Source organism: Oncorhynchus mykiss, chromosome 9 (assembly GCF_057628025.1).
Source record: "Oncorhynchus mykiss isolate SJ-2025 chromosome 9, ASM5762802v1, whole genome shotgun sequence".
Lineage (NCBI taxonomy): Eukaryota > Metazoa > Chordata > Actinopteri > Salmoniformes > Salmonidae > Oncorhynchus > Oncorhynchus mykiss.
The window spans coordinates 51,752,639-51,777,125 of NC_143030.1; the positions used below are offsets into that span (position 1 = coordinate 51,752,639).

At 42.0% G+C, this 24,487-nt stretch overlaps 1 protein-coding gene across 1 annotated transcript in view; it reads left to right on the plus strand.

Moving 5' to 3' along the window:
* The window catches only part of LOC110532228 (phosphatase and actin regulator 3), a 53,737-nt gene that overhangs the window by 26,592 nt on the left and 2,658 nt on the right, over positions 1–24,487 (plus strand). Inside the window, exons 2-7 of the mRNA XM_021615940.3 lie at positions 3,251–3,415; positions 4,044–4,208; positions 8,393–8,608; positions 13,521–13,740; positions 14,347–14,585; positions 14,934–15,087. Of these exons, the coding sequence (XP_021471615.1) occupies positions 3,251–3,415; positions 4,044–4,208; positions 8,393–8,608; positions 13,521–13,740; positions 14,347–14,585; positions 14,934–15,087 (1,159 nt within the window). The remainder of the gene's footprint in view (positions 1–3,250; positions 3,416–4,043; positions 4,209–8,392; positions 8,609–13,520; positions 13,741–14,346; positions 14,586–14,933; positions 15,088–24,487) is intronic.

Genomic DNA, 24,487 nt, shown 5'->3' on the forward strand with positions numbered 1-24,487 from the left:
ACATACATTTTCTAGGCAGCCATATCCTGAGCTGTGAATAGATTTCTGGAGTTTTTTTGATCCATTAGTTTTCACTGTGGGATTGGAGCCATGTTACTCTACAAGTAGCCTCTGTCGAGTCCCCAACAGCCAGATGTTCCGGTTTTCAGGGGAAATGGAAAGATCCTGTGACACTCCATCTTAACTCCTCCGCATTTACTGGATTGGATGAACAGTGCAGAAGAGAACCTCCCCCGACCATTTTTTTTCTTCTTCTGGTCAAGACCAGTATGTAGGGGATCTAGGTTCAGGCATGTCTTTTACACCTGCTACGTTAGGTTACTCTACAAGGTGTGTGTGTGTGTGTGTGTGTGTGTGTGTGTGTGTGTGTGTGTGTGTGTGTCTGACCTCCACCGACTGACATTGCACCACAAAGTGCACTTCAACAATGCCCTTGTAATACGGACGTACGGCTGTTTTTATAATATAATTGCACCTATAAACAGCCCACCTTTCAATTCCACCTTAGGACCGCAGACCGTGTCTGTCGTACTATGTCAGTCATGTTTTATGTCTGTTGACTTTTGTCATTAGATAGACAGTTGTAAATTCATTCCAATTATTTTTTGGAGATTTAGTGTTATGTATGAGTGTGATATGGCAGGTTAAGTAGGACCAATACAGAGCAGGGTCATGTTCATTGGGACACAACTGAGAACATTTTTATAATGATTTGCAAATTCAAGTAGTCCCTCCTGGTATTTGTCAGTTTTCTTCTGTTTGGTGCCAAATTAACACAACTCTGGTCTTCAAGTGTGTGAAAAGTGAGGGAGTTACCATTGTAACTAATTCCACAATTTGAAGAACCCTTACCACAGCATCCACACTAAAGGGTATTCATTACAACATAATAAGGCCTAATTCAAGCATTATTTTTTCATTGTTTTATTGTGACGGTACAGCAGTAACCTCTCACAACACTGTCAGTCACGCATGAAAATATCTATTTTGCTCTATATCTGACCGTCACACTTGATTGTGCACTTGGCCTTGAATCAAAAATACACTTAAGTCACAGGAAAACAAAATGTATTATCATCAGATATTCAGCTAGCAATAAAGATAGCTACGTCTACCCCCCCTAAAATACTAACATCTTTTAAATGTTAAAATATTTAGAATCTGTCCTCTCATATTTCCATGAGTGACTATCATTATGACATTTGCTTTGTTCTCCTTACTTCCTCAGCAAAAGACTACAGGATGAGTGGATGGCTGTGGAGCTATACAGAGCAGGCTTGCTGGTTAAAATTCCGGTTTTGAATTTGCTGACAGCATGGTTTAACAGGGTGGGGTTCCTCCCCAGTGACATGCAGAAGCACAGTGGTTTAGTAGAATTGGACTATTTATCGAATCCCTGAGTTTAGTAGACTATGATTCTTTATTGAATCCTCAGTAACATGGCGACTGTCTACATAATATAAAACATCTAGCAAGTCTGAGAACTAGAATAATTTATGCACAATATACTATGAAAATTATTGGACTCAAATGCTGCAAACAATTAGAATTCCCCTTTTTTCCCCACAAAATGTATTTCATCTAAACTTTACAGTTGGGAGTGTTCCAGACTTCTCGTGCTTGTATAGGCTGTTAGTCTGCTCGCCTAATACACACTGTTTGTTGGACTGCAAAGAAAAGGTGTGCTGCCTAAACACGATACATGAATTTAATTAATCCAAAGTTTACGTCAGCATATTCATTTAAATAGTATTGTTCATCACGGACCTTTTCATGATGGAAATTTATAATTTTTAAATATATATATCTATCCATCCCCATCCTTTGGGACAAAAAGGCTGAGCTTTCTCCAAATTCAATGTTATGTGACTACATTTAAAAAATACTTGATATACATTATGAATTGCTGGACTCTGATTGGCTGCTGGAGATTCTCCTTCCGTATGGCAACAGCCTGGAATCCCCCCCCCCCCCCCCCCTCTCTACTCCTGTCCCCCCTCCCCTTTTCTACTCACAGACCTCCTCCACGCTGCTTACCCTCCCTCTTCCTTGGGTGCACTTGGACTGCTCTGCCTACGAGGGGGCTCCTCTCCACCGACTGACTGCAGCATCTGGATGTGGTCACCATGGCAACAGCAATGGTCCAACCCCCCACCCTCCTTCTCCCCCCTTTTCTAAGCTCGCTGTGCTAATGCTCGCCGCTGCACGTCTTCAGGCTTGACCTGGATTCCGTGGTGTGCTGGTGTTTCCCCATTTATTTGGGGTCCAATGCCAGAGCCCGCTCCTCCCCCACATCCCATCCCCAGGCCATGAGTTTGTAAGAATAGAGAATATAGTGTCGCTTACAGCATCGGGGCTCTATCCACCCTCCCTCTCTCCCACTCTACTCACACAGAGCCTCAGTGAACTGAGGTCATTTCCCCGTTTTGATTAAACTGCCACCTCTGCTGAATAAAGAAACCAAAATGTCTGCCTCCTGTCTGTTCCTGTTGTAGTGGGTTTAGTCACACTTTTTCGGCTTGGATTTTTTCTGGTCTATTTACTGTAAATTTTAATATATGCCCTCTGTGTGTTTGAGATTGAATGTTAATACAACATGACAGTCCGAACACATGTAAGTCAGTATAGCTGTTGTGTGGGCGTGTGGCCCTGTCTTTCATTGAAACCCATGTTCCCTTCTGATGTTGAGGAGCTCTTGATGTGGGAATGTCAAATCAGTCACCACAGTCAGTTCATCACATCGGACTAATCGATGGAGCAAGATTATCAGCGATGCAGTTTTCCTGTACATACTCTGCTTATGCCTTCATGAGAAACTTGTTTGGGTTGATGCACCTGCTTTTTCTCTTGTGAGCTGTGGCTTTTCTATTTGGTGCTTGCTGTCTTGCTGTAGGGTTTCTCCTCAAGTCTTAAAGGGGAAAACCATATGAGACATAGGGATGGCACGTTCTCGATGTTCATAAACTATTTTCTCTCTTTGTTATTTCCATTGAATTGAAATACGTTTCATTTACTTAATGCATTGAGTGAACAATGACACCATGGCATGATTTTCCAAACCATGAAATGCTCATATATGATGGGATTATTTGCATATTTAAATGTTAACACCTTTCTTTCTTCCTACCCATGCCTCTCTTCACCCATCTCTCCACATCCCTGTCTCTACCCCTTCCTTCCTTACTCTGTTCCTCCTCTTTTTTTTCTCTCTCCTCCCTGTCTACCCCCACACCTCTCGCCCTGGTTGCAGTGGAGGTGATGGACCAGCAGAGGGTTCTGCATAGTGGCTGCCTGGTATCGGGGGTGCACACCCCGCCCATCCGCCGCAACAGCAAGCTGGCGAGCCTGGGGCGCATCTTCAAACCCTGGAAGTGGAGGAAAAAGAAAAACGAGAAGCTGAAGCAGAGCTCCACAGGTGAGAGACTCATCGGTAAACTACACAAACACGCACACTCACCTTTTCCTCTTCCCTACCAAATTAGGCCAGGCGTAGCATATTATGAGTAAATGCACTTGGGTAATATCCCAACTATTTAAAATGGCTTTCTCTCTCTGTCAACTTATTACAACCCCAAATAGGACTTTTGCATATTGGTCTCAAGTTTTGTCAGATCAGTACATGGTCATGAAAGAAAGGAAATGAGGAAAGGAAGCCATTTTAGGATATAATGTAGTCATGTCTCCTTAAACGGATGGGTTGCTACCCACATTAACAATGTTCCAACATACACATGCCAGAACAGGCTGGTGGGAGGAGCTATATGAGGACCGTGCATTGTAATGGCTGGAATGGATTGAATGGTATGGTATCAAACATGTCAAACATATGGAAACCACATTTCAGTCATTAAAATGAGCCCGTCCTCCTATAGCTCCTCCCACCAGCCTCCTCTGACACACACAGCATACAGCATAGTGCTGTTGCCCTAGGACTGGGATTTCCAAGACTAGTAGTCATGCTATGGAGATGATGAGTGTGAAATAGAGGGTAAACATGGTTGTAAAACTAAGCTGTGTATGTTGTCTCTATGTTCTCCGTGCAGATGTGGCATTGTCCAGTGGGTGTCTCTCTCCAGAGCCCGGTTCCCCCTTGCAGGGCCCCTCAGATGGGACATGCATGTTGGGGGGGTTTGGGGGGTCGCTCAATGCCACTCTCACAGTCAGCAGTGTGGAGTATTTGGGCCCCGAAGAGGAACTCCCCCCGCCAGGTAGGACAGCCCACCTCCATGGAAAACCAAGGCTTAATCCCAAATTGTTGCCTAGATCCTACGCTTTATGCACTTGTGGAGATCTAAGAAGATTTGATTGGTATAATGAAGCTTCTACCTCTTAGCCTATCATAGGGCAAGGTTGAGCTATAGTCCTCACCATATATTTGGACAGTGAAGCTAAATGTTTTAATTTGGCTCTATACTCCAGCATTTTGGATTCAAGATGACATTTTGAATATGAGGCAAAAGTATCGAATGTCACGTTTTCCAAGTCCTCCTTTCAAAGAAGATACAGCGGCAAGAGAAAGTATGTGAACCCTTTGGAATTACCTGGATTTCTGCATAAATTGGTCATCAAATTTGATCTGATCTTCATCTAAGTCACAACAATAGACAAACAGTGTGCTTAAACTAACAGACAAATTATTGTATTGTTCTTGTCTATATTGAATACATAATTTAAACATTCACAGTGTAGGTTGGAAAAAGTATGTGAACCCCAAGGCTAATGGCTTCGCCAAAAGCTAATTGGAGTCAGGAGTCAGCTAACCTGGAATTCAATCAATGTGACGAGATTGGAGTTGTTGGTTGGAGCTGCCTTGCCCTATAAAAAACACACACAAAATGTGAGTTTGCTATTCACAAGAAGCATTGCCTGATGTGAACCATGCCTCGAACAAAAGAGATCTCAGAAGACCTAAGATTAAGAATTGTTGACTTGCATGAAGCTGGAAAGGGTTACAAAAGTATCTCTAAAAGCCTTGACGTTCATCAGTCCCCGGTAAGACAAATTGTTTATAAATGGAGAAAGTTCAGCACTGATGCTATTCTCCCTAGGAGTGGCTGTCCTGCAAAGATGACTGCAAGAGCACAGTGCAGAATGCCCAGTGAGGTTAAGAAGAATCCTAGAGTGTCAGCTAAAGACTTGTCCTCTGGAACGTGCTAACATCTCTGTTGACGAGTCTACGATACGTAAAACACTAAACAAGAATGGTATTCATGGTGGGGCACCACGGAAGAAGCCACAGCTGTCCAAAAAAACATTGCTGCACGTCTGAAGTTTGAAGATGTGCAACTGGATGTTCCACAGTGCTACTGGCAAAATATTCTGTGGACAGATGAAACTACAGTTGAGTTGTTTTGGAAGGAACACACAACACTGTGTGGAGAAAAAAGGCACAGCACACTAACATCAAAACATCATCCCAACTGTAAAATATGGTGGAGGGAGCATCATGGTTTGGGGCTGCCTCTGGGCCTGGACAGCTTGCTATCATCGACAGAAAACTTGGGAATTCATTTTAGCCTAACATTCTCCTGCAAAATGTCTTGATCTGTTTGCCAATTGAAGCTCAACAGAAGTTTGGTGACGCGACAGGACAACGACCCAAAACACAGAAGTAATCAACAACAGAATGGCTTCAACAGAAGAAAATACACATTCTGGAGTGGCCCAGTCAGAGACCTGACCTCAACCCGATTGAGATGCTTTGGCATGACCTCGAGAGCAGTTCACACCAGATATCCCAAGAATATTGCTGAACTGAAACAGTTTTGTAAAGAGGAATGGTCCAAAATTCCTCCTGACCGCTGTACAGCGTTGATCCGCAACTACAGAAAACGTTTGGTTAAGGTTATTGCTGTCAAAGGAGGGTCAACCAGTTATTAAATCCAAGGGTACATACTTTTCCCACCCTACACTGTGAATGTGTACACGGTGTGTTCAATAAAGACATGCAAACGTGTTATTAGTTTAAGCAGACTGTGTTTGTTGTGACCTAGATGAAGATCCGATCAAATTTGATGACCAATTTATGCAGAAATCCAGGTATTTCCAAAGGGTTCACATACTTTTTCTTGCCACTTGCCACTTTCGATATCTGCCGAGATTCTATTTTATGCCAGAGAAATGAAAAAGTTTAATTTTACACATGGAATTCATATAAATTGCCATCCAAAACAGCAATTGTCCAAGAAATATGCGTACAATGTGGATTTCTCACATTGTGTAATTAAAGACGCATCATGAGAATGGCCACAATTGTTTAAATCAGCATGAGATTCCCTTTTTTTGTCCTATTTATTGAAAAGCAGTTATCGGTGGAGTTATCTACTGATATAGCGGTAAAAGCCGTGCTTGACTTGAACTGAAATAGGTGCCGGTACTGTTTATATTTAGGTGCAGGAGCTCCATAATACTTTTGAACAGGAGCTCAAGCAGTAGGAAATGTAAGGTGTCGGTACTCAGCTCCGGTGAGCTCCTGCCCAAGTCAAGCACTGGGTAAAAGGCCAATATCGGCCGATAATATTGGTGAACCAATATATTGGTCGGGCTCCAATCCAGTTAGATTAATTTTTGAGTAATCACTGTGAGGGGGCCATAGAATTTGACTAAATCCTTTAGTGTTTCTTTTTTAGGCATATCAAGGGGATTTAGAAAACAATGTAACCACCATTTTCTTTTTTTGAAAACAATTACGTTTTGACAACTTTACCATAGACTATTACAATATAAAGTACCAGTCAAAAGTTTGGATACACCTACGTATTCAAGTTTTTTAATTATTTGTTTTATTTTTTAAAAAAAACTATTTTCTACATTGAAGAATAATAGTGAAGACATCAAAACCAATGAAATAATACATATGGAATCATGTAGTAACCAAAACAGTGTTAAACAAGTCAAAGCCACCCTTTGCCTTGATCACAGCTTTGCACACGCTTGGCATTCTCTCAACCAGTTTCATGAGGTAGTCAACTGGAATGAATTTCAATTAACAGGTGTGCCTTAACTATAGGATATTTTTTCCTTCTGAATGCGTTTGAGCCATTCAGTTTTGTTGTGACAAGGTATGCAGAAGATAGCCCTATATGGTAAAATACCAAGTCTATATTATGGCAAGAACACCTCAAAGAAGCAAAGAGAAATGACAGTCCATTACTATAAGACATGAAGGTCAGTCCGTATGGAAAATTTCAAGAACTTTTAAAGTTTCTTCAAGTGCAGTTGCAAAAACCATCAAGCGCTATGATGAAACTGGCTTTCATGAGGACTGCCACAGGAAAGGAAGACTGCAGAGGATATGTTCATTAGAGTTAACAGCCTCAAACTGCAGCCCAAATAAATGCCTCACAGAGTTCAAGTAACAGACACGTCTCAACTGTTCAGAGGAGACTGCGTGAATCAGGCCTTCATGGTCGAATTTCTGCAAAGAAACCACTACTGAAGGACACCAATAACAAGAAGAGACGTGTTTGGGCCAACAAACACAAGCAATGGACATTAGACCGGTGGAAATCTGTCCTTTTGGTCAGAGTTCAAATTTTAGATTTTTGGTTCCAACCTCCATCTCTGAGGATGATCTCCGCATTTTTCGTTCCCACCGTGAAGCACGGTGTGTGGGTGCTTTGCTGGTGACATTGTCAGTGATTTATTTAGATTCAAGGCACACTTAGCCAGCATGGCTATCACAGCATTCTGCAGCGATACACCTGTTTTTCAACAGGACAATGACCCAACACACTTCCAGGCTGTGTAAGGGCTATTTGACCAAGAAGAGTGATGGAGTGCTGTATCAGATGACCAGGTTGGACCGCAGAGTGAAGGAAAAGCAGCCAACAATTGTTCAGCATATGTGGGAACTCCTTCAAGACTGTTGGAAAAGAATTCCAGGTGAACCTGGTTGAGAGAATGCCAAGAGTGTGCAAAGCTGTCAAGACAAAGGGTGACTACTTTGAAGAATCTCAAATATAAAAAATATTTTTGATTTTTTTGAACTGCATGATTCCATGTGTTATTTCATAGTTTCGATGTCTTCACAATGTAGAAAATAGTAAAAATAAAGAAAAGCCATGGAATGAATAGGTGTGTCCAAACTTATTTTAATGGACAAAAAAAAGCTTTTCTTTCAAAAACAATGGTATTTCTAAGTGACCCTAAACTTTTGATCGGTTGTGTGTGTGTTTCTTATAAATATGATTCACAGTGGCTATTTTGGATGTATAAAAGTCCCTCAAAATGAACCACATGATACTCCCACGACCCACTAGGGAGCAGTGGAGACATCTGAAAACAACCCCCAGTGGTGATGAAACGGCATCATTCATCACTGACAACTGTCACTGTAAATGTTGTCCTGGCGTTACGAGATTAAACTTAATTCATTGAACACGTCTTTCAGTGGCTGAGCCTCCAGGGGACTGTGAGCCAGAGGGAAATAGCAGTCAAAATACAGAGGAAGAGGGAGAGGAGGAGGCGCAGCCTGGTGCCGATGCTTCTGAGGAGGTCCAGGAGGGAGGAGAAAAGACGGAGAGGCAGGAAGAGGAAATACCTCGAGGAACCACACCACCTCCAGTAGCGGCCAAACCGGTGATGCCACAGATGAGCAGTGGCGATGGTAAGAAGGCTAGTTAAGTGTACCAGGGTTGGGGTCAATTCGAATAGAAGAGAGTCCTTTCAGGAAGTGAACAGACATTCCGATTCCAAGTTTTCCTTTAATGAAAAGCATTGGGAAAATGTGGAATCAGAATTTCAGTTTACTTAATGAATTAATTTATTTGAAATGGAATTGACCCACAACCTGATGGTGTACTAAGAGAGGACCATAATGCCAAAACACTGCACTGCACACTCCGAGGAGTAGTGTGGACCCCACATGTACAAACACTCACTCACAATACATACAGTGCCTTCAGTAATTATTCACACCACTTGAATTTTTCCTAATTTTGTGTTACAGCCTGAATTTAAAATAGATTAGAGATTTTTTTGTCGCTGTCCTACAGACACAATACCCCATGTCAAAGTGGAATTTAGTTTTTCACAAATGAATTAAAAATGAAAAGCTTAAATGTCTTGAGTCAATAAGTAATCAACCCCTTTGTTATGGCAAGCCTAAATACGTTCAGTAGTAGAAAGTGCTTAAGTCTCATAATAAGTTGCATGGACTCACTCTGTGTGCAATAATAGTGTTTAACATGATTTTTGAATGACTACCTCATCTCTGTACCCCACATCTGTAAGGTCCCTCAGTCGAGCAGTGAATTTCAAACAGATTCAACCACAAAGACCAGGGAGGTTTTCCAATGCTTCGCAAGGAAGGGCACCTATTGGTAGATGAGTAAAAAGCAGTGCTTGAAGAATTTTAAAAGTAGAAATGGGCAAATGTTGCACAATCCAGGTGTGGAAATCTCTTAAAGACTTACCCATAAAGACTCACAGCTGTCATCGCTGCCAAAGGTGCCTCTACAAAGTATTGACTCGGGTGTGAAAACTTATGTAAATTAGATATTTCATGTTCAATACATTTGCAAACAATTCTAAAAACATGTTTTCACTTTGTCATTATGGGGTATTGTGTGTAGATGGGTGAGAAAAAAACATACAGTGCCTTGCGAAGGTATTCGGCCCCCTTGAACTCTGCGAACTTTTGCCACATTTCAGGCTTCAAACATAAAGATATAAAACTGTATTTCTTTGTGAAGAATCAACAACAAGTGGGACACAATCATGAAGTGGAACGACATTTATTGGATATTTCAAACTTTTTTAACATATCAAAAACTGAAAAATTGGGCGTGCAGAATTATTCAGCCCCTTTACTTTCAGTGCAGCAAACTCTCTCCAGAAGTTCAGTGAGGATCTCTGAATGATCCAATGTTGACCTAAATGACTAATGATGATAAATACAATCCACCTGTGTGTAATCAAGTCTCCGTATAAATGCACCTGCACTGTGATAGTCTCAGAGGTCCGTTAAAAGCGCAGAGAGCATCATGAAGAACAAGGAACACACCAGGCAGGTCCGAGATACTGTTGTGAAGAAGTTTAAAGCCGGATTTGGATACAAAAAGATTTCCCAAGCCTTAAACATCCCAAGGAGCACTGTGCAAGCGATAATATTGAAATGGAAGGAGAATCAGACCACTGCAAATCTACCAAGACCTGGCCGTCCCTCTAAACCTTCAGCTCATACAAGGAGAAGACTGATCAGAGATGCAGCCAAGAGGCCCATGATCACTCTGGATGAACTGCAGAGATCTACAGCTGAGGTGGGAGACTCTGTCCATAGGACAACAATCAGTCGTATATTGCACAAATCTGGCCTTTATGGAAGAGTGGCAAGAAGAAAGCCATTTCTTAAAGATATCCATAAAAAGTGTTGTTTAAAGTTTGCCACAAGCCACCTGGGAGACACACCAAACATGTGGAAGAAGGTGCTCTGGTCAGATGAAACCAAAATTGAACTTTTTGGCAACAATGCAAAACGTTATGTTTGGCGTAAAAGCAACACAGCTGAACACACCATCCCCACTGTCAAACATGGTGGTGGCAGCATCATGGTTTGGGCCTGCTTTTCTTCAGCAGGGACAGGAAGATGGTTAAAATTGATGGGAAGATGGATGGAGCCAAATACAGGACCATTCTGGAAGAAAACCTGATGGAGTCTGCAAAAGACCTGAGACTGGGACGGAGATTTGTCTTCCAACAAGACAATGATCCAAAACATAAAGCAAAATCTAAAATGGAATGGTTCAAAAATAAACATATCCAGGTGTTAGAATGGCCAAGTCAAAGTCCAGACCTGAATCCAATCGAGAAACTGTGGAAAGAACTGAAAACTGCTGTTCACAAATGCTCTCCATCCAACCTCACTGAGCTCGATCTGTTTTGCAAGGAGGAATGGGAAAAAAATTCAGTCTCTCGATGTGCAAAACTGATAGAGACATACCCCAAGTGACTTACAGCTGTAATCGCAGCAAAAGGTGGCGCTACAAAGTATTAACTTAAGGGGGCTGAATAATTTTGCACGCCCAATTTTTCAGTTTTTAATTTGTTAAAAAAGTTTTAAATATCCAATAAATGTCGTTCCACTTCATGATTGTGTCCCACTTGTTGTTGATTCTTCACAAAAAAATACAGTTTTATATCTTTATGTTTGAAGCCTGAAATGTGGCAAAAGGTCGTAAAGTTCAAGGGGGCCGAATACTTTCGCAAGGCACTGTATTTAATCCATTTTGAATTCAGGCTGTAACACAACAAAATGTGGAATAAGTCAAGGGGTATGAATACTTTCTGATGGATCATACCTGTACAGCCAACACAAGGTTCGAGCTCAAGTTAACAATGACAATTCGTATTCCAAAAACTAGCATACTTACTACCATTACCTGGTTTAGGTTGGCAAAGACGACACTACTTCAAGTCTCAGGCCAGGTGGGAATGTCACCACAGGATGGCTAGTAGCTTATTATCTTTGTAGCTCAGTTGGTATAGCGTGGCGCTTGTAATGCCAAGGTAGTGGGTTCGATTCCTGGGACCACCATGCATGAAATGGGCTCCCGAATGGTGCAACGGTCTAAGGCACTGCATCTCAGTGCAAGAGGTGTCACTACAGTCCCTAGTTTGAATCCAGGCTGTATCACATCCGGCCGTGATTGGAGTACCATAGGGCAGCGCACAATTGGCCCAGCGTCATCCCGGTTTGGCCGGGGTAGGCCCGTAAATAAGAAATTGTTCTCAACTGACTTGCCTAGTTAATTTAAATAAAAATGTATGCACACATGACTGTAAATAACATACAGTTGAAGTCATAAGTTTACATACACCTTAGCCAAATACATTTAAATTCAGTTTTTCACAATTCCTGACATTTAATCCTAGTAAAAATTCCCTGTCTTAGGTCAGTTAGGATCACCACTTTATTTTAAGAATGTGTAATGTCAGAATAATAGTAGAGTGATTGATTTATTTCTTTCATCACATTCCCAGTGGGTCAGAAGTTTACATACACTCAAGCAGTACTTGGTAGCATTGCCTTTAAATTGTTTAACTTGGGTCAAACATTTCAGGAAGCCTTCCACAAGCTTCCCACAATAAGTTGGGTGAATTTTGGCTCATTCGTCCTGACAGAGCTGGTGTAACTGAGTCAGGTTTGTCGGCCTCCTTGCTCGCACACGCTTTTTCAGTTCTGCCCACAATTTTTCTATGGGCTTGAGGTCAGGGCTTTGTGATGGCTACTCCAATACCTTGCCTTTGTTGTCCTTAAGCCACACATTTGGAAGTATGCTTGGGGTCATTGTCCATTTGGAAGACCCATTTGCGACCAAGCTTTAACTTCCCGACTGATGTCTTGAGATGTTGCTTCAATATATCCACATCATTTTCCTTTCCACATGATGCCATCTATTTTGTGAAGTGCACCAGTCCCTCCTGCAGCAAAGCACCCCCACAACATGATGCTGCAACCCCTGTGCTTCACGGTTGGGATGGTGTTTGGCTTGCAAGCCTCCCCCTTTTTCCTCCAAGATAATGATAGTCATTATGGCCAAAAAGTTATATTTTTGTTTCATCAGACCAGAGGACATTTCTCCAAAAAGTCAGATCTTTGTCCCCATGTGCAGTTGCAAACCATAGTCTGGCTTTTTTATGGCGGTTTTGGAGCAGTGGCTTCTTCCTTGCTGAGCGGCCTTTCAGGTTATGTTGATATAGGCCTCATTTTACTGTGGATATAAATACTTTTGTACCTGTTTCCTCCAGCATCTTCACAAGGTCCTTTTGCTGTTTTGGGATTGATTTGCACATTTCGCACCAAAGTATGTTAATCTCTAGGAGACAGAACATGTCTCCTTCCTGAGCGGTATGACGGCTGGTCCCATGGTGTTTATATTTGCGTACTATTGTTTGTACAGATGAACGTGGTACCTTCAGGCATTTGGAAATTGTTCCCAAGGATGAACCAGACTTTTTTTTTTTTTGGAGGTCTTGGATTTCGTTTGATTTTCCCATGATGTCATGGGAAAGGCACTGAGATTGAAGGTAGACCTTGAAATACATCCACAGGTACACCTCCAATTGACTCAAGAGGTCAGAAGCTTCTAAACCCATGGAATTATTTTCTGGAATTTTCCAAGCTGTTTAAAGGCACAGTCAACTTAGTGTGTGTAAACATCTGACCCATTGGAATTGTGATACAGTGAATTATCAGTTAAATAATCTGTCTGTAAACAATTGCTGGAAAAATGACTTGTCATGCACAAAGTATATGTCCTAACTGACTTGCCAAAACTATAGTTTGTTAACAAGAAATTTGTGGAGTAGTTGAAAAACAAGTTTTAATGACTTCAACCTAAGTGTATGTAAACTTCCAACTTCAACTGTATATTAACACTAGTGCAAACAGCTAACTAGCTCACATATTGTACATAAACAACATATTAAAGGACCACACATCCATACACAAAGAGGATATGGACCACATACACACGCACCCACCATTAAACTAAAATCTCTCTTTCTCTGCCTCTCAGACCCATCCGCTGTGCCCTCACACTTGGTCAACTCTTTCCTGCCTAAAGAGCTGCCTAGGACTCCCGAGAGCCTGGCCCCCATGGTGGCCCTGCGAGGGCCTGTCTCCAACCCCTCAGGGTCTCCTCACCTCGCCAATATTATGCACCTTCCCATGCCCCCTAGCTGTATCATGGAGGAGCTACAACGAGCCTTTGCCTCAAAGGCGAACCGGCAGGAAAGGTGAGCAGCACAGCCCATTCACTGCAAACAGACACATAACCTCACCATTATGTGACGGGGAGTTCATGTTGTCTCTCATGTTCTGGAACTTAAAGCCTGTAGGTATAAGGCTTTATAACTTGTTATAAGCATGTATGAGCCTTTATAATGTCTTATAATAAGGCTTATATTATATGTCTCTCTATGTATACATGCTCATGGCAAGTCTTTACCATGCATTATAACTGGATAATAATAGGAATGGGAAGGTGCATAATATTGACGACGTGAGGAGACCCTGAGGGATTGGAGACGGGCCCTCTCAGGCCCACCATGGCGGCCGGCTTTTAAGTAAAGCGTTATTTAATCCCTCATTGATGTTATAGTCGATTTCAGCGTACATCCGCCATGTTGCATGTTCACTCCCCCATTGAAGAATCCGGTGTTCACTCAAATGGTATATTTACCTAAATGCTCACCTACTGTCTCCATGTTAACTCCTACCTGTGTGTTACCTTTCAAATGGACCTGCACCGCCATGCTCACCCATCCATAAACCCCCTCTTGTGCTGTTAACCCCTGTGCTGTTAACCCTCATGCTCCCTCCTCCCTCCTGTGTTCCCTCAGTGTGCATGGGCCTGCTGAGCCGGGCTCAACCCCGTGGCGGCGCTCTGATGGGCGACTCTCTCGCTCCTCCAGCTCGGAGAATCCATCGATGGCGAGCGGCGGCGTTGTCGACTGGCTACACCAAGCAGAGAGGAAGGAGGCGGAAGAGAACAAGGAGAACATGCGGCTGGACCAGTGCTTCTCCGACGCCTCGGGCCTCCCCCATGATCAGGATGACTGGAACGACTCCGTCATCTCCGGTGGGTCTTTTTTTAAAGGAAAGATTGCATTCAACGATATCCACCAAATAAACGACATATTAATCATATCCCCCTTCCCAAGCGATATATAACAATTCAAAAGTAGACTTTAATTTTTAAACATTCTAACTCCTGGGCTCAACATCGGGGGGGAAACCAGACGAAGGGTTGAGACGGTTGAACGGCGGTTCAGCAATTTTAAGACATTGTTTTTGGGCATTATGGACTCTCCTAAACTTGAGACCTGCAAGTGATTTGAGGTTTGAGTTGAATGTGCACTTTTTAGGTTAGGTTTCTGCCCTGTGAGAGCAATCTCGAAGTGATCGCTGACGTCCTGTGTGTATGCAGGTACACTACCTCGCAGGCTAAGGAAAGAGCTCTTGGCAGTGAAGCTTCGGAATCGACCCAGCAAAGAGGAGCTTGAAGACCGGAATATCTTCCCAGCGCGGACCGAACAGGAACGTCAGGAAATACGCCAGCAGATCGAGATGAAACTCACCAAGTAAGTGGTGTCATCTTCACCCACCCCTTTCTCAATTAATCTTTCCTTAATTCTTCACATCCTCTCGCCGCCTCCTCTAAAGGCGCTGGAGAAGAAGGTCCAAGGAAAGGGACCTTGGACCTTCTTCTCCAATATGGTTCGGAATCACGCAAGAAGATAGGATTCAAGGAATAGTGGAATTGATAAAAAGCCCATCTAGATCACATCTAGTAGGCCTACTGCAAGGACTCCCTTCATTTTCTACATATTTCCTACGCTTTAGTGCCCTCAAACTCAACTCTAGACCTTGAAGCCAGTTCCACTGCTTGTTTTCATTGTTCCCCTCTAATCAGGGACTGATTTAGACATGGCACATCAGGTGGGTGTAATTAATTATCAGGTAGAAGAGAGAACCAGCAGGCTCAGGACCTCGTAGGGTAAGAGTTGAATACCCCTGCTATAATGGATGGATGCAAACCTGGGTTCAAATACTATTTTAAATCTTTCAAATACCTGCCAGATGGGAAGGGTTTGCAGTTTCGGAACTATTCTACTGGTCCATTTTTAGCACAGATAAAGTATCTGAAATGATTTTAAATATGACTATTATACTGGTCCATTAAGCACAGAAGGTATTTGAAATGATTTCAAATAGTACTTGAACTCTGGTCTGGATGGACAACATGAACCTGAAGGCTCTTTTGGGACATAAGACCACACTATTGATATTGATTGTGTATAAAATGTCAATGTAAATACAGATAGAAATCTGTGAATGTCCACGAGAGAAGAGTCTGAACAGTGATAGAAGAGGATGAAACTATACGCTTACTGGTAGTGGCAATGCTGGAGTCGGTGGGGGTTTTAGAGTGGAGGTGAGAAAGACAATCTGAGGAGAATTATCCTCTCGCCTTGCATTGACTTGATTTTGCGTCGCCCCGTGTTAATCTGGCACTGTTCTGTACATTCTTTGGAATCAACGCTTGGACTTGGCCAATCCTAAATAGTGTCTCTATTGTGTTGGGGGGATTTTAAAGCAGCCAAGTGCTAAACCTGCTGATTGACCAAATCAAGGTTTTGACAAAACCAATCCTTAGTTGAGGGAGTCAGATGAGTAATTACACTGAGTGGTTTCATGGCCAATTGGAGTAAAATCCTGCAAACTCTAAACTTCATTGTTGACGTGGTTATACAAGTAGAATGTGGCGCACTGTGATAAAATACCCAGATTCCTTCTCAAGAGCAAAAACTATGTATGATTTCAAGAATGCTACTGGAGGGTTAGAGATAAGAAATCATGCATTTCCATTTTTCTATTGACTCCTTTTTGTTGGTGTACTGTCCATGCCATTTCACACAAGACATTCAATCACAGGAAGTTATTAGAATTTGAACACAACCTCCAGGAACAGTCTTCGCTATGTACAGGCCAGGGGGGCACTGTAGATATTAGCATATGGACTCGAGACTTCCAGAATAGTAATGGAACAAAACGCTTCTCTAAACCAATAGTTATTGTACTGTACTGTTTCACATTAGCAGAAAACCACAACAGTTCGGTATGAGCACAGAATGTGAAGGCATTTCAGGACTATTCCTATTCCTGTGTCAAGCTGGGGTACACCACTGTGTTATGTAACCAGCCACATATTATTATTTTAACAGGGGAAACTTATTGAGACCTAGGTCTCTTTTACAAATGTGCCCTGTAATAACGCAGTCGAGTGCTACTCACCTTCGAGAAAGCGATTTAACAGTTGGAGACTCCCAGGAAAACAATCGACCTCGGGCTATTTTTAGTTCCGCTCAAACTAACAGGATACTCAAATTGTAATTTTGTCACAGGACAACAAGAGAATGTATTCACTACCAGCTGCAAACAAACACCTTATGTAAAAGGCCACGTCAGAGCAGCAGTGGCAGCATGACTTGTAAGAGGCTTGCGTAAGAGCCCCAGGGTCAGGCAGTGTGCTTTGTGAAGACGAAATTCCTTTTGCATGGGAGTGAGATGTGGAGCTGTCTGAGGAAGGTCGCATTGAGGTCGCCATTGTAGGCTTGTCACACAAAAGAGCATAGATGGTAAAACTAGCATCAAACATAATAATTTGCTGTGTGATCTCATTGAAAGGGGTGCACACAATGCAATTGCGAGTTGTATTTGTAACTGAATAATATGCCTTCCATTCTATTTGAAATATGATAGTTATTTTGCTCACTGCTCAATGGTCTCTGCCATTTTGCTTGTGCAAAATGCTGTCCTAAATGTGTAAAGAACTGCATCGGGATCTTGGAAACCAACTGTGTGTCCTATAGGCACTGAATTAGACCCCATTTGAGATGAACTGGTAAACATATTTCAGGGGGACCACTCTACCTCTAACATTTCTCCCCCTAAATGTCTGAGTTTTGACTGTTGAATTAAGCCTGATTTATGATGTGATTTGGAAACTAGAATCTGCACACACAGTGGGCCTCCAGGACCACGAGTTGGAGACCTGTGTGAGCACTGTGGAAGAGAACTCACAGGAGCATAGGGCACCACCCAAGCAGTCGGTCCCAATTTGTTCCCTACATCTTCCCCTAGGCCGTCTGGTCTGAGGCCTACAGATCAGAGATTTTCAGATCTGTACAGTGGAAGCGATATGATGGAAGCAGCACTACATTGCTCCTACCTATCCAGACCCTTCAGATCAGCAAACATTGAAGGGTTAGGACCAAGGGGTAGCGGTAGGGAGTGATTTCGGACCGGCTGTAGGGACTCTTATCTCAGTATACTATCATTTGTGCTCCCATCGTCTAGTCAGTTAGGGCTGTGGCGGTCACAAAAGTTTTGTCAGCCGGTGATTGTCAAGCAACTAACTGTCGGTCTCATGGTAATTGACCGTTAATTAACAAACACATTTAGTATCTCCTGGCGTCCACTACAAGCCACTGATGTTGACCTTTTAAAAAGTATAATAAATCCATGTAATATAGCCTACACCTATCACAATAAATCCATTATTTATTTTAGACGGGTCTAAAGAAGCATGATATGAAGAAAATGTAGTCTATTTCAGAAGAACAGAATAGTATGCTATGCCAAATGGCTGTGGGCTACACTAGTTCATTTAGCAGACAAGATTTTCTTAGAATTCTGTGGCATTAGGATATTTTCTCCAAATGATTTGAGGGAGTGCGCACATGTGGTTATTCTGTTTTGAGAGGTTAACAAAGAAATCGGTACTCCTTTATGCTTCATTTTAGAGGTATTAATGTAACTTTAGCTGTTCTACAATCGTTGGGCGATTTATGTTTTGAATTTTAATACATTGTTAGGCTGCATGTTGTGACTAATGAAAAAAGTTGCCTGAAAGACATGAGCTCTACTTTGTCTTTTGTACAGGCTGTAACACTACATCAGTCACTCAGTCACAATTTGACAAGCACTTGATAATGCCTCGAATTTCACGGCGGCATCCCCTTTGTGTGGCATAATGCACCCTAAAAAAATCCATGCCTTTTCAGGCCAGTGGCTGTTGTGCCCTTCACGCTCCATCACGTGATCGGGTCTTTCTCACAGGCTACAAGTGAAGACGGCAGGTGTGGGGCGACAGGCAGCCTAGTGGTTAGAGCGTTGGACTAGTAACCGAAAGGTTGATCGAATCCCTGAGCTGACAAGGTAAAAATCTGTCGTTCTGCCCCTGAACAAGGCAGTTAACCCACTGTTCCTAGGCCGTCATTGAAAATAAGAATTTGTTCTTAACTGACTTGCCTAGTTAAATAAAGGTAAAATTAAAAAAGACATCAGGGACGCAACTGCGCACGTCCTTATCCAATTCCGAGGTGCATATTGAAGATATGTCCGCATTTACTTTTTGTCAGCCAACAAGATGAGTAGGCTTAACGTACAGCAAAAGCATTAGCCTATGTCAATTTTCTATCCCCCATAGTACAAAGGTCAATGTTTTCTATTCTGTGCGAGAATGAATGAATAAATAAATATTCTAAACTAGCTTAAAAAGCTTAAAATAGTCTGGGACAGTTGTGGGATGCGATAGATCCCAAATTAATACAACCACTAGCATCAACTTTTTTCCTCAACAGATCACTGAGCTCAAAATGTTAATAAACGATTAGGCTATATTATTCACCTTAAGCGCAGCAATGCGCATATGGTAGTAGGCTATAAGCAAGAATGTTCCATTAGCGGAAAACATTTAGAATGGACAATTATCATGCACCTGTATCAAAACGGCCAGCTGGAAAAATTAATGTCATCTATGCACTTAAATAGCGAATGGAGGACGCTTTTCCCCGTGGTTTATTTTCATGCCAGCCAGGTAGTCTATACTCCTGTTGTAAATATAAGCAATGTGCTTAATATTAGGAAAGTTGAAAAATAAACATAGTAGGTGTCACACCTGATCCTGCTCCCGCTCCCCGTACCCGTGTGTTGACGCTGTTCTTGTCTTGGTCTTTGTCTGTTTCCTGATTTAAATGTTGACACCCCGTCCCTGCTTCTCATCTCCGGTGTCGGTCCTTACAATCGATCTAGCCTAAGGAAAGCTGGTCCTCTTTTTAGTAGAGGCCATCACTCTGTTTTCTTGCGCAATTGCATAGCCTATTGAAATGTTGCACAATGGACTCTCATGAAGTGTTTGATTAGATTGTCTAAAACATTTGCATTGATGTCAGTAATTAGAGGGACAATAGAGTGCTGAGTACCAGGCAGTTAGCAAGTTTGGTAGGCTACTGATGACCATCAGCAGCATCAGAGCTTGGAAAAGCATAACTATCATGACTAAACGGTCACGTGGAATTTGACTGCCTTTGACTGCCGGTATGGCAGTAATTCGGTCAACGCAACAGCCCTAGTCACAGTTACCTCCAGACAAAAGAGACTACATGAAAAGGTCCACTGCAAATATTGAGACTTGTAAACATTTTGATTCGCACACTAGAGTAGACATTTGAGCTGCTTATTCCTTCTTTACGTGGTAACACTAGTAGTATACAGTGCATTCGGAAAGTGTTCAGACCCCTTCCCCCTTTTCCATATTTTACATTACAGCCTTATTCTAAAATTGATTTAAATATAAAAAAAACTCCTCAATCGACAAACAATACCCCATAATTACAAATCGAAAACTGTTTTTAAAAAAATGTTTATTACAAATAAACATACCTTATTACATAAGTATTCAGACCCTTTGCTATGAGACTTGAAATTAAACTCATGTGCATCCTGTTTCCATTGATCATCCTTTCAACTTGATTGGAGTCCACCTGTGGTCAATTTAATCGATTGGACATGATTTGGAAAGGCACACTTGTCTATATAAGGTCCCACAGTTGACAGTGCATGTCAGTGCAAAAACCAAACCATGAGGTCGAAGGAATTGTCTGTAGAGCTCCGAGACAGGATTGTGTCGAGGCACAGAGCTGGAGAAGAGTACCAAAAAAATTCTGCAGCATTGAAGGTCCCCATAAATACAGTGTTCTCCATCATTCTTACATGGAAGAAGTTTGGAACCGCCAAGACTCTTCATAGAGCTGGCCGCCCGGCCAAACTGAACAATTGGGGGAGAAGGGCCTTGGTCAGGGAGGTGGCCAAGAACCCGATAGTCACTCTGACAGAGCTCCTCTGTGGAGATGGGAGAAGCTTCCAGAAGGACAACCATCTCTGCAGCACTCCACCAGACGGAAGCCAAACAGGATGCTCTGGTCTGATGAAACCAAGATCGAACATCTCTGGAGAGACCTGCAAATAGCTGTGTAGCGAGCCTCCCCATCTAACCTGACAGAGCTGGAGAGGATCTACAGAGAAGAATGGGAGAAACTCCCCAAGTGCAGGTGTGCCTAGCTTGTAGCGTCATACCCAAGAAGACTTGAGGCTGTAATCATTGCCAAAGGTGCTTCAACAAAGTACTGAGTAAAGGATCTGAATACTTATGTAAATGTGATATTTAAATGTAAAATGTTTAATACATTTTCAAAAATGTCATTATGGGGTATTGTGTATAGATTGATGGGAAAAAACAATTCAATACATTTTCGAATAAGGCTGTAACGTAACAAAAAGTAGAAAAGTCCAGGGGTCTGCACTGTATGTGCCAGTTTGCTGTGTATGCTCCATATTTTGGTGACACTGCACTTTTTTAGAGAAGGGAAAGCCCAACTATATTTAGCCCTGAAGATGGCGGAGAAGAGGGAAGCTTAGCAGAGGAGTAAAGCATATTTCCCCAGAGTACCCTTACTGAAAGGCAAAAACACTCCATCACTCCCGGCTTAGATCTCCCTAACGGCTCCGAGCTTAGATTTAATTTAAAACATTTCCTAGTCTCTCCAGATAAGAGAAACTGCCAGTTGTGGTGGGAGCAGAAAAAAAGATGCTGTCCTAGCTTATCACTGGGATAATGACACATTCTGCCCGTTATCACAGTGTGAAATAACCCGTCTATCAATAGTGCTCTCTGCCATCCACTTCTGCTGCTACGGCGGGGCTATTCTTAGCTCAGATACTATTGAATAATGCATCCCGGTGCATCTCGCTCTGTCTCTGTCTGCAAAATGTGTGTTGTTGGGGAGAAATGGTGGGGAAAGTGCAATATACAGTAGGCCAGAATGCAGATGTTTTTTTTTATTTTGAAGGAGAGTGGAATTCCAAACTCATTCCTATTTTTATGACAGGATGGGAGAGAAGCAGGGAGACAAAATATAGGGCAGAAATGAGTAGCGTTTATGCCGGGATAGAACCGGGATCCCCGCTGCAGGGGAATCAGGCCTATATGGTTAGAGAAGCGAGAGCGTTACACGCTTGACCAGACTACGAGCCAGCAAAAGATGTGTTCTGCGGAGAGCTGGGTTACTGTGACTGCTCACTGCAGTTTGGCTGTCAATTTGTGGTTGAAGGATAAAAGAGACCTAATGCCTGCTTTAACTGCCTACTCAAAGTTGACTTTCCTTTTCTTTCCGGGCACGACTAGCATGGCTTTATATTTATCCTAGTAGTGTGTTATAGGCTATATGTTATACTACTAAGGATTCAATCCAAACGGGTTACATGACAGCTCACTACGGACCTTTTAATGGTAACTTACGCTTCAGTGCGTAAACGAATGCGATCTCTGAGTGTTTGGGGAAAAAATGCCTTTAAAAGGGGTCATCACTAGTCATAAACCCACGTATTACTACAATCTGATCTTAAAATCTTTTATTTATTTTCTACGGTATAGCCAATTTTGGCTGTGGCTTATCTAATGGGAACCTTTTAAAAGGAACATTGGCAGCTGTGTAGTAGGCACTAGTTAAAGGTAATTTAGGCTTAAACCAACATGCGCAGCATTTACCATGCGACCTCAGCGAACATCTGTCAAAAATGCCCAATTGAATCCAGGCCACAGTGTTTGTAAACTCGTGCTGACACAAATTCTGTCATTGTAGGACAGTGGGTAGGCTACCTTATACACCTGCAGCATATACTGGGTATTCATCTCATGTTCTATGTTCAAGAAAAACAGTATCTAAACTGTATTGTATTTTAGACAGCTGTCCTTCAGTCAATATAGGCCTATATAATTATAGGGTAAGAAACATCAAAACATAAATATTTGTATGAGCCCTCTGTCTCTTGACTTTACCTTTCCAAATCCCCCAAGTTAAGATATTATTTGTTGCCAAGAAAAGTAAATGTTCTAATCTACACATACACACAGCTATGATTAGGCAGGCCTACATTGCAACATAATACCCACTGGTGGGTTGCTGAGGTGTACTGTAGTAAGGGTTCCCTGGGAAGAATCCATTGTATTAGATTTCCATGAGAAATGTGTTGCTAAGCAACCCATCGACCAGGTCAATATCATGGTGATATAGCATCCATTGGGGCTTTGAGAGTGATTCTCCATTTCATCTGTTGAAAATTTTATGCCACCACATCTGTTGGAATGCCTTTCTCATTCACTCGCACTGGACTGGCAGATGTGGGATATAGATGATGGCTCTTGTGTTGTGAAGTGCCTTTTTTGGTGATTGGAAAGTAGACCGACGTGTTCAAAAATAAATGTCTTAGACAAAACAAGCTTGGTATGAAGTGGGAAGATCCGTGACAAAACTTTACATAAATGAATGTAGGCTACAATACAATTTATTGAATAAATAGTAGCCCTAGATATTAAACACAGGCACTTTGTAACTTGTTCATTCTGAGCATGATCTCAAAAAATACACATAACATGAGCTAATATTATTTTTCCTTGGAAAATGTATCTATCGGACAAAGGGAAACTTGTATCAAATTAATGAATTATTCTGCAGTTATTACTAGTCGCAAGTCTAAGATTTCCTGCTGTTTAAATGTAATTTCAATTATTGATATACCTATTGATTCTCATAAATGTATTAATGCTGTAGGTCTATAAATGCACAACTGACAGCCTACCTCATAACCCAAACTCAATAATCTAGCATATAGATTTCATAACCTACATTTCATCATCTTGTAATGATCCTATTAAACACGTTTGTAATTTTCTTGAATACAAGCATGATTACTCTGTATATTTGCATTGCATTATTAGCATTCACCATTAGCATACTTTGCTTATAAATGTTAAGGTTCCAGCACCTTCATCTTTTCAGAGGTAGTGAGCAGCACGTGGCGAGGTCAACGCGTGCGGCTTCAGGGTGCGTGACCTGACTTTGGTCCTCACTCAGAGCGTTGGACTTTTGAAGGTGATCTGGGGCAAGGCGTGCTGTGAGGTTGTGCGGTGCCCTCTGTCTTGATACCTTCATCTTTCGGGCGGTGGGTTTGACCCATGCTGTGTGGAGCTGACCCCTATCTATTATTGATATTAAAGTCTTTGAAATGTTCCCTTGCACAGGTGACTCCAAAGCCATTTTGGTTTATGTGGATTGTTTGAAGCGTTGATAGTGAGGTATACGCAAACGTGAATTAGTCATTATTTTCTATTGTATGAGCCTGTATGATCTTATTAATATGCAATCATTATTAAATAAAATAATTGGATTGTTTAATTACCAGTTTGTGATATAGATGTGTAGCTACAAATGTCAGAAGTACATTTTGATAGGGTAATTGTAACCTATTTTACTGTAGGTAAATTGTAAAAAAGAAGCAGCTTTGTGATAATGAGAAATGTAATTGTCTGAATAGCGATGGGGGATACCTTAAACGGAAATCTCGTATGCACCTCCTCCTGACAACAAATTATGCATGCAGTCGGAAAAAGGAGGCAGTCTGAGTAGCACATCACGACCCAGTTCAAAAAGGTTGCTGCGTGTGTGTGTCGCGTAGACTGCAAGGGATGACAGTGAAGCGAGCAGCTGCACAGGCAACAGCAGATGACAGTAGATAGAGCTAGTGTTTGTTCCTAATCTCTCTATTTCAATATTTGAGACAATAGTATAAGGCAGCCAC